The sequence below is a fragment of the Arachis hypogaea genome, chromosome 9 (assembly GCF_003086295.3).
Source record: "Arachis hypogaea cultivar Tifrunner chromosome 9, arahy.Tifrunner.gnm2.J5K5, whole genome shotgun sequence".
In the NCBI taxonomy this organism is placed as follows: Eukaryota; Viridiplantae; Streptophyta; class Magnoliopsida; order Fabales; family Fabaceae; genus Arachis; species Arachis hypogaea.
Genome location: NC_092044.1, coordinates 3693024 through 3705959, shown reverse-complemented (window position 1 = coordinate 3705959; position 12936 = coordinate 3693024). Strand labels below are relative to the sequence as shown.

At 26.9% G+C, this 12936-nt stretch overlaps 1 protein-coding gene across 1 annotated transcript; it reads left to right on the top strand.

Annotated features, from left to right (window-relative positions):
- The first annotated feature begins 9377 nt into the window (after positions 1-9377).
- LOC112709980 (GDSL esterase/lipase APG) lies at positions 9378-12625 on the top strand. Its single transcript, XM_025762018.2, has 5 exons — positions 9378-10113; positions 10787-10917; positions 11134-11367; positions 11693-11948; positions 12184-12625. The coding sequence occupies exons 1-5, from the start codon at positions 9864-9866 to the stop codon at positions 12378-12380; spliced, it is 1068 nt and encodes a 355-aa protein (XP_025617803.1). The 5' UTR covers positions 9378-9863; the 3' UTR covers positions 12381-12625.
- Positions 12626-12936: the final 311 nt, after the last annotated feature.

Genomic DNA, 12936 nt, shown 5'->3' with positions numbered 1-12936 from the left:
CACTTTCCCCTAAATTCACCTAACGTATACATTATATTGGTACCATCTTAATTGGAGATACACTTCTTCTTATCCATAGAATAAAGTTATGGGTAATACTTGGTAATTAATGAATTTTTTGAATAATATAAATAATTATTAATTAAATAAAAATATATTATATTTTTAAATTATTTATTTAAATTTTAATATTAAAATAATTATTCGTATCTAATAAAATAAATATCTAATATATTTATTATTTATATTATTTAATATTTTTATTGTTTATTTATATTTTTTCTAAAATTATTGCAGAAACGTGTATTGTCTAGCGTTGACCTAATAACTAAAACCCTATGCATTGTGAATTATTCTCTCATGGTATTTATTTGTACTTTCAATATATATAGCAGCCATAATTAACCATGGGACTAGTACTTAACTACTTATCATGGATCTCTACACAACCCCTTTCCTTCACACTAACCTTTCCTCTCCAAATTAAAGAGAATGATTTATATTCTATTTTTTTAATAGAGAAATTAGATAATATAATTATTTTACATGAAACATCACTTATATATTACAAAAAACTAAAAAAAATATAGGTAGAGACACATAATTATATCCTCTAACATTTATGTTGAGCTCTGATATATGAAATTGATGGGAGTAAATGCTTTCGTTCCACACACTATTGCATCCATATTTTGTTTATATATATAATTTACGCTAACAGGATAAAATAATTTTACACGTTATTATAATATCATATCAATAAAAATAATAATTTTTTATTAATAATATAAATAATTATTTAAAAAATCATATATAATTATATAATTATATAAAATATTTTATATTATCAATATATCATGATTAAATTCCTATATAGTATATATCTAGCATCTTCATAAAAAGGAAACTGTGTTTGCTCCTTGATCTCTCTTTAATTTACTAATTAAGTAATCATAAAGCTTAAAGGGACTAAAACTTCTTTATTAAAATGTTAGACATATTGTTAGGTACATTTATTCTGTAGAGTGGAACTTTCTATATTACCATATCATCATTTTTATGTTGATTAGGTTTTAAGTATATTTTATAGATGTTTAAAGGATTAAAAATTTTTTTTTTAGATGTTAAAGACACGTGTAAGTTACAGGATGACACACAATGAATAAAAAATATGAAAAAATTGAGTTTTTGTTTTGTAGCAGATTATGAGTTCCACAAAATAGTACCTGTTGATTATTTACACACCTGTTTATAATTATAATATTAGATTAATTTTTACAGTAACTAAAATAATTAAAGTGTGTAATGTAAATATACTGTTCTGTAAAACTCATAATCTACTACAAAATAAAGACTTAATTTTCTCATATTTTTTTATTTTGTGTGTCATTCTGTAACCTATGCATGTATTTGCAGCACCTAAAAAAAAGAGAAGCTTTTAGCATAGTCCCAATATATAATATCAACGTGAGATGAATAAAATTAAGTAATCTATTTAGTAATCTAAAAGAAAATCGCTAAAAATAACCTCATGTTCCTTCACGAGACTTTCATTAATTATATCAAATTAAGCTCATTGAGTTTTTGATAACGTGTCTGTGATTCATTCGGAACACAAAAAAGAAATCATGGCACTACTATATACATATTTATATATTCATTACTCTCCTTTTATTTATTTCTATTTTTATTTTATTTTTTTTCACATGATATCTCCAATAATATATGAGGCACCATATATATCCAAACCCTATTAAAGTAAATTGAAAGGAACCAAACAATGTCTTGATAAGTCTGATGATGATAACAACTGGCACCGACTTCAATTCCTTTTTGGTGTCAATTCTTGGAGCTGGAGATAGATCCAATCTTATGATAGATCCACTACTCTATAAATCACGGCTTTAATTAACATCAATCCATCTAATTAATATGCCTATATATATACATACATTAATTATGCAAACTTGGTTCCAAACCATAATTAATTAATTGAAACTTTATTTTATGCTAGGGCACAAGTGGTAACTGATGATCATGCCTAATCAATTTGAGATGTTTAAGTTAATTAGTTTATTTATTATCAAAAATTTAAAATTTATTTTATGTATATAATAATTTAATAGTCAATTTTTTTTCCAACAAATAGAGATCCCACATCCAAAGGTGTTTGATTGATTGTGTGCTCATTTTTAGCTAAAACTAGCAAATTGGGCAATCAACATTGTCAAAGTAATTTAATTTCCAAATTAAAATGTAAAATAAAGAACAGTGTATATAGTAATAATAGATCGAGTTTCATTTATTTTCATGGAGCCCACCTAACAGCAAGAGTATAATTTAAAATTAATTAGCAAAACTAACAATAATATTTTAAGGATATTAGGTAAAGAATTAAAATATAAAATTTTAACTCTTGTAGTGTATTATTAATGCATTCATGAAATCTTAAAAAAGTTACTTTTTGTTGTTAAAATTTCTTATTTATTATATCTTCAATTAATACCTTTAAGACACAAGTTTATAACGCTCTATTTTTTTTTTTTTGCATAATATCCTCTAATCTAATAAAGTAAAAATTAATTTACCATTAATTTAAATTTCATATAAGAGAGGATTAAAATATTTTATACTTATTTAAACAGATAAATAAATTCATTATTCAACCGACCTAAATGAATTGTTTTGACTGCTATTTGTTTTGTAATCTAATTTCAATATCCAATTATATGACTGACTTTGGTCTTTTAATTCTAACGGCGGAATAATGAGTTGAGAACTAAACTGAATTATTATATTAAATTGAGAAAATTAAATTGATTTAATCGAAACACTAAAAAAAATAAATTAAAGGTTAGTTTGGTAAAATTTTTACTTCTTAAAAGTAATTTATGAGCAGTATTTGTATTTAATAAAATCAAATTAAAAATGACTTTTAATAACTACAAGCACTACAATTATGTTTGGTAAAACAGCTTTTGAAACTTAACAAAATTATAATAAATATGTTTATAATTAGGGATAAGTATTGTTTTGGTCAATTACGTTAAGGGTCAGAATCAAACCCGTTTCTAGTGTATATTTTGATATAAAATTGTCTTTAATGTTATATTTGGTATTAAAATTGTCCTTTTTGATCATTTTACCCTTGTATTCTCTCACCTTTCTAACTTCAAACCCTATTTTCTTCATTCCACCGTTACAACAGAAAACACGCAGCGCAACTCCTTCTCATTCTTCTTCTTCACACACAACAATCACTCTTCTTTTTCTTCTTCACACACAACCATCACACACCACCTTCTTCTTCTTCTTCTCCATCACACACAACCGCACACACACTTCACCTCGACGGCAACCTCCACCCCGACGGCACGGCGCTCCACTCCGATGGCGTGGCGACCTCCACCCGACGGCGTGGCGATAAGAGTAACAACAACGACCTCCATACTTTTTATAATATAAAGTTTCATTCTTTCTATTTTAAAAAGAAATTGAATATGTTGTTGTTGTTATATTTGGAGAATTTGATGTTGTTCATCATAATCTCTAATTTCCTAATTTTTATTGTTAGTTTTGTTTTTATTCTTATTTCTGGATTTTTGGATTTCTGGATTGCTGTTGTATTTTTGTTTTTGAATTTTGTGTTTCTCTCTAACTTTTGTTCTTTTTTCTTGTATTTGATTGTTCTTGGTAATTAAAATGATAGATTTTTTATTTTTATAATTGAAGATGAATTTGAGTATTTTTAATTTTTGTAATTGGATTTTGTTAACTGTATTAAGATTTGAAGTTTTGAATTTGTTAATGGAAGAATTTCTTCTATCTTCTGGAAGAAGAAGAACAAGAACATAATTTGTTCTCCTGGAAGAAGAAGAACAAGAAGAATGAAATGGTGAAAAAAAGGGTATTTTTAATTCTTGTAATTGGATTTTGTTAACTGTATTAAGATTTGAAGTTTTGAATTTGTTAATGGAAGAATTTCTTCTCTGGAAGAAGAAGAACAAGAACAGAATTTGTTTTCTTGGAGGAAGAAGAACAAGAAGAATGAAATGGTGAAAAAAAGGGGTATTTTTGTCATTTAGAAAAAAAATTTTAAAAGACGATTTTAAAATCAAATACAACATTAAGGATGATTTTAAATCAAAATATACACCAGGGATGGATTCGATTTCGACCCTCAACGTGAGGAACCAAAACAATACTTATCCCTTATAATTATAACGAAGAATTTTTTTTTTCAAATTCTTTAAAATTTTATATAATATTTTAAAATAAAATAATTTTAAAATAAAAAATTTTTTATATATTAACTCATCTTTACCGATCACAAAAAATTGGACACATATATCAAATAAACTACTCTTATGATTATATATCTATATTTACATATGTATATACATGTTATTATAATTTTGACTAATATTTATGCAAGAAAATTTTTATGAATAATTTTCATAAACCAAGTCAACTTCTTCATATTTCAAAGAATAGATAAAAAACAAACAAACACATCATAGATCTACTAAAAAATATAAAAATAACACACAAAAAAATAATATAAATAGATAGAAGTTCATATCTAATATGTGATAGAGATGTATTTGTGTTGAAATTTGTGAAGATTAAGTTAAAAAATAAAAATATATAAATATTATGTTAGAATTTGTGAAGGTTAAAATGAGAAGTTAGAAATATATGAGAATTTCAATGGCAATATAATAGCGAGAAATATGTTTAGAAAAATAAATAAAATTTGATAAATACAAGTCAACTTTAAAAAACTCCCACTTAAATTTAAAAATCACAAACACAAACACTTAAACTTTTAATTTACCCAATACAAAATAAAATACTTATATTTTTTAAAAATACAAACACCTCTTAAAAAAACTTTACCAAACCAAACTTAAATCTCCATAAAATTGGCCATAGCTACGGACCCTGGTCTTTTGCAAATATTTATCATGGTTTATTTCCTTTTATTGAATGATAACACCATAAGGTTGCATGTGTCAGTACGTAGACAAAGGAATAATTAGAATATGTATGTATATTCCATGGATAGTTAATTATTTATGAAAATACCATAAAAATACAGCTACTATGGTATATTTATTATGTCTAATTCAATGAGAGGTACAACATTTTGATGATAACTAATTGCATTCTCCTTTAGCTTCTTTGGGTTTAAAGATAGACTCAATTCACGTATTTTTTTATTTGTTTAAAATTCGATTCTTGTTTTTTCTAAAAAGATAAGTAAATAATTAGAAGAATGCATGTATGTAAAAATTTACATAAATCCAAAAAAGAAAAATTTACGTAAAAAAGTGCTAAAAATACAATATGCATAGAAGAATGGTATCACGACAACAATCACTATTAATAAGTAAATGGGAAAAAATCTTTGTTTATTAATTAAAAAATAAATAAATTTTCCAAAGAAAAAAGATAAATATAAAAATTTTATAAAAAAATTCATATAAATTTTAAAAAATTTTATATTAAATATATAATTATTTATGCAATTTTTTGAGAAATAATATTATGAGAATCGCCGTTAGGTTAAACATTTCTTTTCTTGGTTTATTTATTTAAAAAAAAAAACGAGAGAGCATGCAAACTCAAAGGTTGACACGCCAACTTACATGTAATGATGTAAATGTAATTAAAGCGAAGTCAGTGTACGAATTCAAATTTTTGTTCTAATGAACAACCGAAATAATTCCTGCACATGCAACTCTAGCAGTGTATGCCACCACATCTTTTACCTACACAAATCTCAACTACTCCGAAGTCCAAAGTAAATGAAAGAAGCTAAAGTCAACATATAATTGTTTATTAATTTATTATTTATTTTTTTAAAGTGGGAAGTGAGACTCGAATTTAAGACTTCTAGATAAAAATAAAAAATTATGTCATTTAAACTATTGTTCGATGTCATTTATTAATTTTTTTCTCTAAAATTATGAATGAGATTTAAACTCAAAATTTTTAAATAATAATAAAAAGACTATATCATTTAAACTATAACTTATTAGCCATTTATTTATTTATTAATTCATTTGATATAAGCTTCGTTCATCAATTTTATGTATATAATTTTTAGCTTTTTTTAAATAAAATAAAAAATCTTAAAACTATTTGATTTTTTAAAATTAATTTTCAAAACACAAATTTTTTATTAATATATAAATCGTTCCAAAATAATGTGTTTTGAATTATATGTTAAACGTTATATTTTATAATGATTATATTTGGAAGTTCTTTCAAAAATTGCTTATAAATTGTTCTAGAACAATGAATTTTTTAAATTGAACATAAATTGTTTTATCCTGCGATGATTTACACTTTTTATTCTTAAAATACAATAGTTTGAAACGATTTATGTTCAAATTTAAACTTTAGGAACCTATGACGATTTACGCGTTGGAGGCTAATCCTCAAGATCCTGTGACAATTTACGTGCGGATAGATAAAACTCAAGACTTTGTCGCTGATGTGTGAGCATCTTTTCTACATTTTTTAATGAATTTGTTAAGTTTAATCAAGATTTAAGTATTTTTGAGCCATTATGAATGCTACTTTGAGTTGTGTGCAATTTGATTAATTTCAAGTAGCATTCGGACGGATTTGACAGAGTTTGTGTAGAAGAAAAGGAAGAAAGTGGATGATGCTATTAACCTTGACCTCCTTGCACTCCAATGAACATAACTTGAGCTACAGAGGTCTAATTGACACAGTTCTAATGGCATTGGAAAGCTAACTTTCAGAGATTTCCAACGATATATAATAGTTTATACTTTTCTTCTGAAATCACTGTCTTGGTGGCGCCAAACTTAAGATTCTCCAAATTTGAACGTCAAAACTCCAATTTCATGCTGTCTTGGTGGCGTAAGTTTGACGCCAAGACAAAGAAAAAGTGAGTATTTCATGCAATTGAAGTGGCGTCAAACTTAGTCCAACCCAAGTTTGGCGCCAACCTTAATGAACTTGGTGGTTCCCACTTCCTTCAGGAGCCAGCTCGAAAATCTTTTATATTTTAGTTAAACTTTATTTTATTTACAAATAGAAAAAGATATTATTTAGTTTTAGAAAATATATTTTAAATTAATTAGAATTAGATATAAAAGGGAAAAGATTCAGCCTTTCAGGCTCTTCTCTTTTACGTACTTCATTCTACATTTTTCAGTTTTTCTGAATCCTAATTTTCTCTTGGAGTCATGAGCAACTAAACTTCCACTGTTAAGGTTAGGAGCTTTGTTTATTGTATGGATCGATACTATTACTCTTCTATTTTAATTAATATTTTTATTTAAATTTCAATAATTTGTTTTCGTTTTTCATTTTAAGGATTCGGGTAAATCGGAAGATAACCCTTATTCTATTTGAGTTCTTGTGAACATTGGAAAAGCAATCTACTTGAACAACAGTTTGAAAACAATTTCTCCTAAACCACTAATTTATCTGGACTTAACAGGATATGTGACATATAATCCTCTTATATTTGGATAATTAGGGTTTATGTGGCTAGTAAACTATAACTGAACTTCACCTTCTAATTGAAATTAAGTGACCAAAGAATTGGTGGTTAACTAGATTAGAGGAGACTAACTTGCTAAGAAATTAGGGTTTAGTCACTTATAGTTTGCCATGAATTGAATCTTGCATGATTAAAATAATTGATAAGAAAAGTTAATCCGGAAGATAAACAACTCCAAAATCTTAACTATTTTCTCATATATATTTCATAACCCATTTACTGCTTGCTTTCTAATTCTCTAAATTTACTGTTTAATGCTATTGAACTCTCGACATCATTTTCTATTTGTCTGACTAAGTAAATCATTCGATCATTGTTGCTTGATCTATCAGTCCTCGTGGGATCGACCCTCACTTATGTGAGGTATTACTTGGTACGACCTGGTGCACTTACCGGTTAGTTTGTGGATTGTAAATTTTGCACCACTCACGATTAACGTTGTAGTCAAAGAATCACCATTGTCGCCGTATCGAAGCTTTTGGAGAGAAAGTTGAGGAAGAAGAGGGATATCTGCAGCAGTGGATGAAAGGGTAGTAAGCTGCAGAGTGCGGCATATAGCGGCTAGGTTGTGTTACGTTGGAGTACGGTATAGAGTGGCCACTTTCTTGTCTTACCGCTGCCACTGAAAAAGATGTATCCGTACATAAATCGTTACAGAATTTTAAAGGAGTTAGCCTTCAACATGTAAATTGTCACAAACTCTTGAAATTTAAGTTTGAACATAAATCGTCTTAGACTGCTGTGTTTTAAGAGTAAAAAGCGTAAATTATCGTAATGTGAAACGATATACATTCAATTTAAAAAACTTATTACTCTGGGACGATTTAAAAATAATTTTTAAAAAAACTTTTAAATATAAATCATCTTAAAAGATACTGTTCAACATATAATCCAAAACACAGTACTTTAAAGAATTATCATCGGTTAATAATAAATTAATGTATGCGCAAAATAATAAAGCAAATTAATTGCTCAACTAACACATAGTTAATTTGCTGAATTATTTATTTGACATATAAAAGTACCGAAAAACTAAGATTAATTATTGTGATTAATTGAAAGAATATATATCAATGAAAATAATCGATCATCTGAGGAAGTTAGAAGTTTAAAAAAATTAATTTTAAATTTAAAAACTTGATCAAAGTTTCATTTAAATTAAATTGAATATGATAAAATAATATATTTTTTTTATCTAAAATTTATATTTCAAAAAAAATAGTTTGTTAACTGGCTTTTCAATAAAAAAAAATTACTAATTCAATCAATTTATTATTTTTTACCAACTTTTTTTGTGTCTAATTTTTTTATTTGAAAAGGATCAATTAGGTCATTAATTTTCGATTAATCTAATTCATCGACCATAGTATAATCTCATTTGTGAACTTTTAAGTTAAACTAGGTAAATGCCTGCGCATCGCCCAGGTTGTTTTACCAAATATATAACATTTAATTGTGTGTATATTTGTAAAGGAGAAAAATTTAAAACAGTTTTTGATAATTATCTCAAAAGATAACCAGATTTTTGATAAAAAAAAATATCAATTTGATTCTGAACTTTATTTTTATAGGACAGATTAATCTTGTATAAAAAAAAGTTAATGTTATTTTTTTTTACGGAAGCTAATCAATCCTAAAAAAAATATCAAGAACTGAGTTGAGTATTATTTTTTTAAGGTTTCGTTGTAAAGAGTAAAGACGCATTTTTATTATCCATTATTTTAAAAACTTAATATATATACTACTGTTCCTTAATATCTAAGAGCAATATATATAATACTATTCCTTAATGAATCCAAAGATATTAGTAGCATTATTGCTCCATCACAAATTTTCTTGTTATCATTTATTAGCACTTTTAAATCTCCAATCCAGCAAATTAAATTTCATTTTTCAATGCAATATATATATATATATATATAATGCAAAGCTACTTGCATTGAATCGACTCAACAAAATTAAACATTAAAAAAATTAACCTAACCAAAATGAATTGAGTTCTAGATTAACTTGGAGTTCAATTTTTCTTATAGATTTTTTTTTCTTGCTCTTAACCTTTTTCATTATTCATTCAAAAATAGTTTGAGCAAAACTATATATGCCTAATGCATAGGAACTACTACTACGCGTTCACATTTAATGGCATCTATCTAACTTCCACCCTCCTCCATGAATGTTCCAATTAAGAGCTAGCTAGGTCATTGTCTTGTCCATATAAAATTCCATTGCACAACAACAACAATGCTTCAAGAATACTATATACTGAGCTAACCCAAGCTCATTGCATTGTTAATTATCCATTTTGAAAAAAAAAATAATGAAGAACTTTGTTGTTGTGTTCTTTATTTATTATGTGTTGTTGATCTTGGCATATTCCGGATATGCGCAAGATACAACAACACTTGTTCCGGCAATCATGACGTTCGGAGACTCCGTCGTCGATGTCGGAAACAATGACTATCTCCCAACTATCTTTAAAGCAAATTACCCTCCTTATGGGAGGGACTTTGTTAATCACCAAGCTACAGGGAGGTTTTGTAATGGCAAACTAGCTACTGATATTACTGGTAAGTTTAAAAAGCGCTTTTAATTTTGGATTTACTTTGAATATTTAGTGATTAATAAAACTAGAAATTTAGCTGCACTTAATTTTATTTGAGGTTGATAAATGAAAATCGTTAAATGAGTTGACAGATTTTAACTAAATTATTATCTAACGACTCTTAACTATCAACTTCATATGAAATTAGCTGTACCTAAATTTTTACCGTTAATAAAACATGATGTGTTAAATACTTTTTTAAGGGTGTGTTAAAAAAAGTGTTTTTTTTCTTTCATGTGTTTTTTTAAATAAAAAATTATAAGTGACTAACATTTTTTGTTTAATTTGTTTTTGAACTAAATATTAATCAACTCTTCTATTTTTTACACTAAAAAAATTGGTCACTAACCTTTTCTTTTTTTAAAAAAAAAAAAATTGTTGGCTAGAGTAATAAATATTCATTTTTCTTTTTTGTTTTTTAATCTAGTGATCTTCGATCGGAATTTTGAATATGGAAGAATGTTTAGACAAAATTGTCCCTAGTGAAAAATATTATTTTGACAGATAAAAAGGTTCTTAAAAAAATTATAATTAGTGTCTTAAAATCAATTTTCTAAAAATGTTTTGTTCAACCACACCCATTAATTATCTGAAACATTAATTGTTGTTGAAATAATGTTTTTCCTTTAAATTTGCAGCTGAAACACTAGGATTCAAGAGCTATGCACCAGCATATCTGAGTCCAGAGGCATCAGGGAAGAACCTCTTAATTGGTGCAAACTTTGCTTCAGCTGCATCTGGTTATGATGAAAATGCTGCTATTTTGAATGTAAGCTAGCTGGCTAGTAATGAAAATATTTATTTTTTCTCTTAATTTTTTTTATTAACAATTAGGGACAGTTTAAATAATTCATTTCCTAGTTATTACTTGTCAAGTTAGTTTTAATTGTTAAAATAATATTTCTCAACTTTATATATTCATAATTAATGTGCATATATATTACATGAAAAATTCTGCTTTTTTTCTTTATTCTTTTTGGTGCAGCATGCAATTCCATTGTCACAACAATTAGAATATTTCAAGGAATATCAAAGCAAACTGGCACAGGTGGCTGGAAGTGCCAAATCAGCTTCAATAATCAAGGATGCATTGTATTTATTGAGTGCTGGAAGTAGTGATTTTGTACAAAATTACTATGTTAACCCTTGGATCAACAAGGCCTTCACTCCTGACCAATATTCATCTTACCTTCTGGATTCATTCACAAGCTTCATTAAGGTACATAATTAATTAAGCTGCCCTTGAAATATATGCATCATGCAGTGCTGTCATATTAATTAGAGTTGCTTAATTTCCAATTTTGGGTAGTTTTCTCTGGAAACTGGAATGAATTATTTATACCCTCTTAATTATTTCAAGGAATTTATTCTGTTAAGTGAGAAAACAAAGTTTAAGCTGTTGTTGAGGATTATTTGCTTCTAATCTATGATATTTACCAAATTGACCCTAATTATTAAATATTATATCATATAATTTAAATAATTATTTCTATGATTTTGAATATATTTATCATGCAAAATTGAATACTCAAACAAATATGCAGGGGTTGTATGGATTGGGAGCAAGGAGAATTGGAGTGACATCACTGCCACCATTGGGTTGTTTACCAGCAGCAAGAACTTTATTTGGTTTCCATGAGAATGGATGTGTGTCAAGACTCAACACAGATGCTCAAGGATTCAACAAGAAGATTAACTCAGCTGCTTCAAACCTTCAAAAACAACTTCCTGGCCTTAAGATTGTTGTCTTTGATATTTACAAGCCTCTACTTGACCTTGTTCAGTCCCCTGCAAAATCTGGTACCTACTCTGATCTAAATTAATATTAGGACTGCATTTCTTGCAACTTATTTTGCTAGAAAAAATCTTCTTTTTTTTTTCCAACTGAAAATATTAGATTTTTTTTTTCATTTTGGATTTTTTTTTTGAGAAATCTCTATTTTCTTAAATAATAAAATCACTCTTGATGTACACAAAAATAATGATGTATTTCCTTCAAATGACACTTTTCTTTTGTGATGTTAAATATATATAGGTTTTGTGGAGGCAAGGAGAGGTTGCTGTGGAACAGGGACAGTGGAGACAACAATCCTGTTGTGCAATCCAAAATCACCAGGAACTTGTCCTAATGCAACCCAATATGTCTTTTGGGACAGTGTCCATCCTTCACAAGCTGCTAACCAAGTTCTTGCTGATTCTTTGCTTCTACAGGGCATTTCTCTTATCTCATAAGGAATTTATATGTATAATCATTGTTACATTTTATCTATATATATCAAATTAAATGTTTTAGTGTTATACTACTCATCAATCATCATGTTTAAGTGATGTAAAAGTTTTATATTTTTCTGGGGTCTAGATAAATCTGCATTATATGTTCTGTATGTATTACAGTACATCTTATGAAATTTCTGGTAAGGTTTGTAAACCAATTTATAATTTTATATGATATAGAAATTTCTGTTATTATTCATGAATAATGTACTATTGTTCTAGTTATTTTTGGTATTTGAATTAGGACCATCCACCACCAACCATACAGATATAAAAGAAAATGCAATCATGGCAGAATCTAAAGTCAGACATGAAATGATCATAGAATAACCATATATGGAATAAATACATATGATGAATGCTGCATATGAGAAGTGATTTCTTTTTGAAAATATCCTTCTGAAATCTGAAGTGATATATTCTAAAGCATACTATACCCAATTACTGATTTACCCTTCCCAGCCCAAAACCTTTTCAACATTACTTTGCAATATAGTTAATATTTAGAAATTAA

Bases quoted from the DNA above. Each gene is read 5' to 3' on its own strand.
- LOC112709980 (XM_025762018.2), top strand. From the start codon at position 9,864: ATGAAGAACTTTGTTGTTGTGTTCTTTATTTATTATGTGTTGTTGATC. The intron at 10,114-10,786 runs GTAAGTTTAAAA...TTAAATTTGCAG, and splicing joins ACTAGCTACTGATATTACTG to CTGAAACACTAGGATTCAAG. The intron at 11,949-12,183 runs GTACCTACTCTG...AAATATATATAG, and splicing joins TCAGTCCCCTGCAAAATCTG to GTTTTGTGGAGGCAAGGAGA.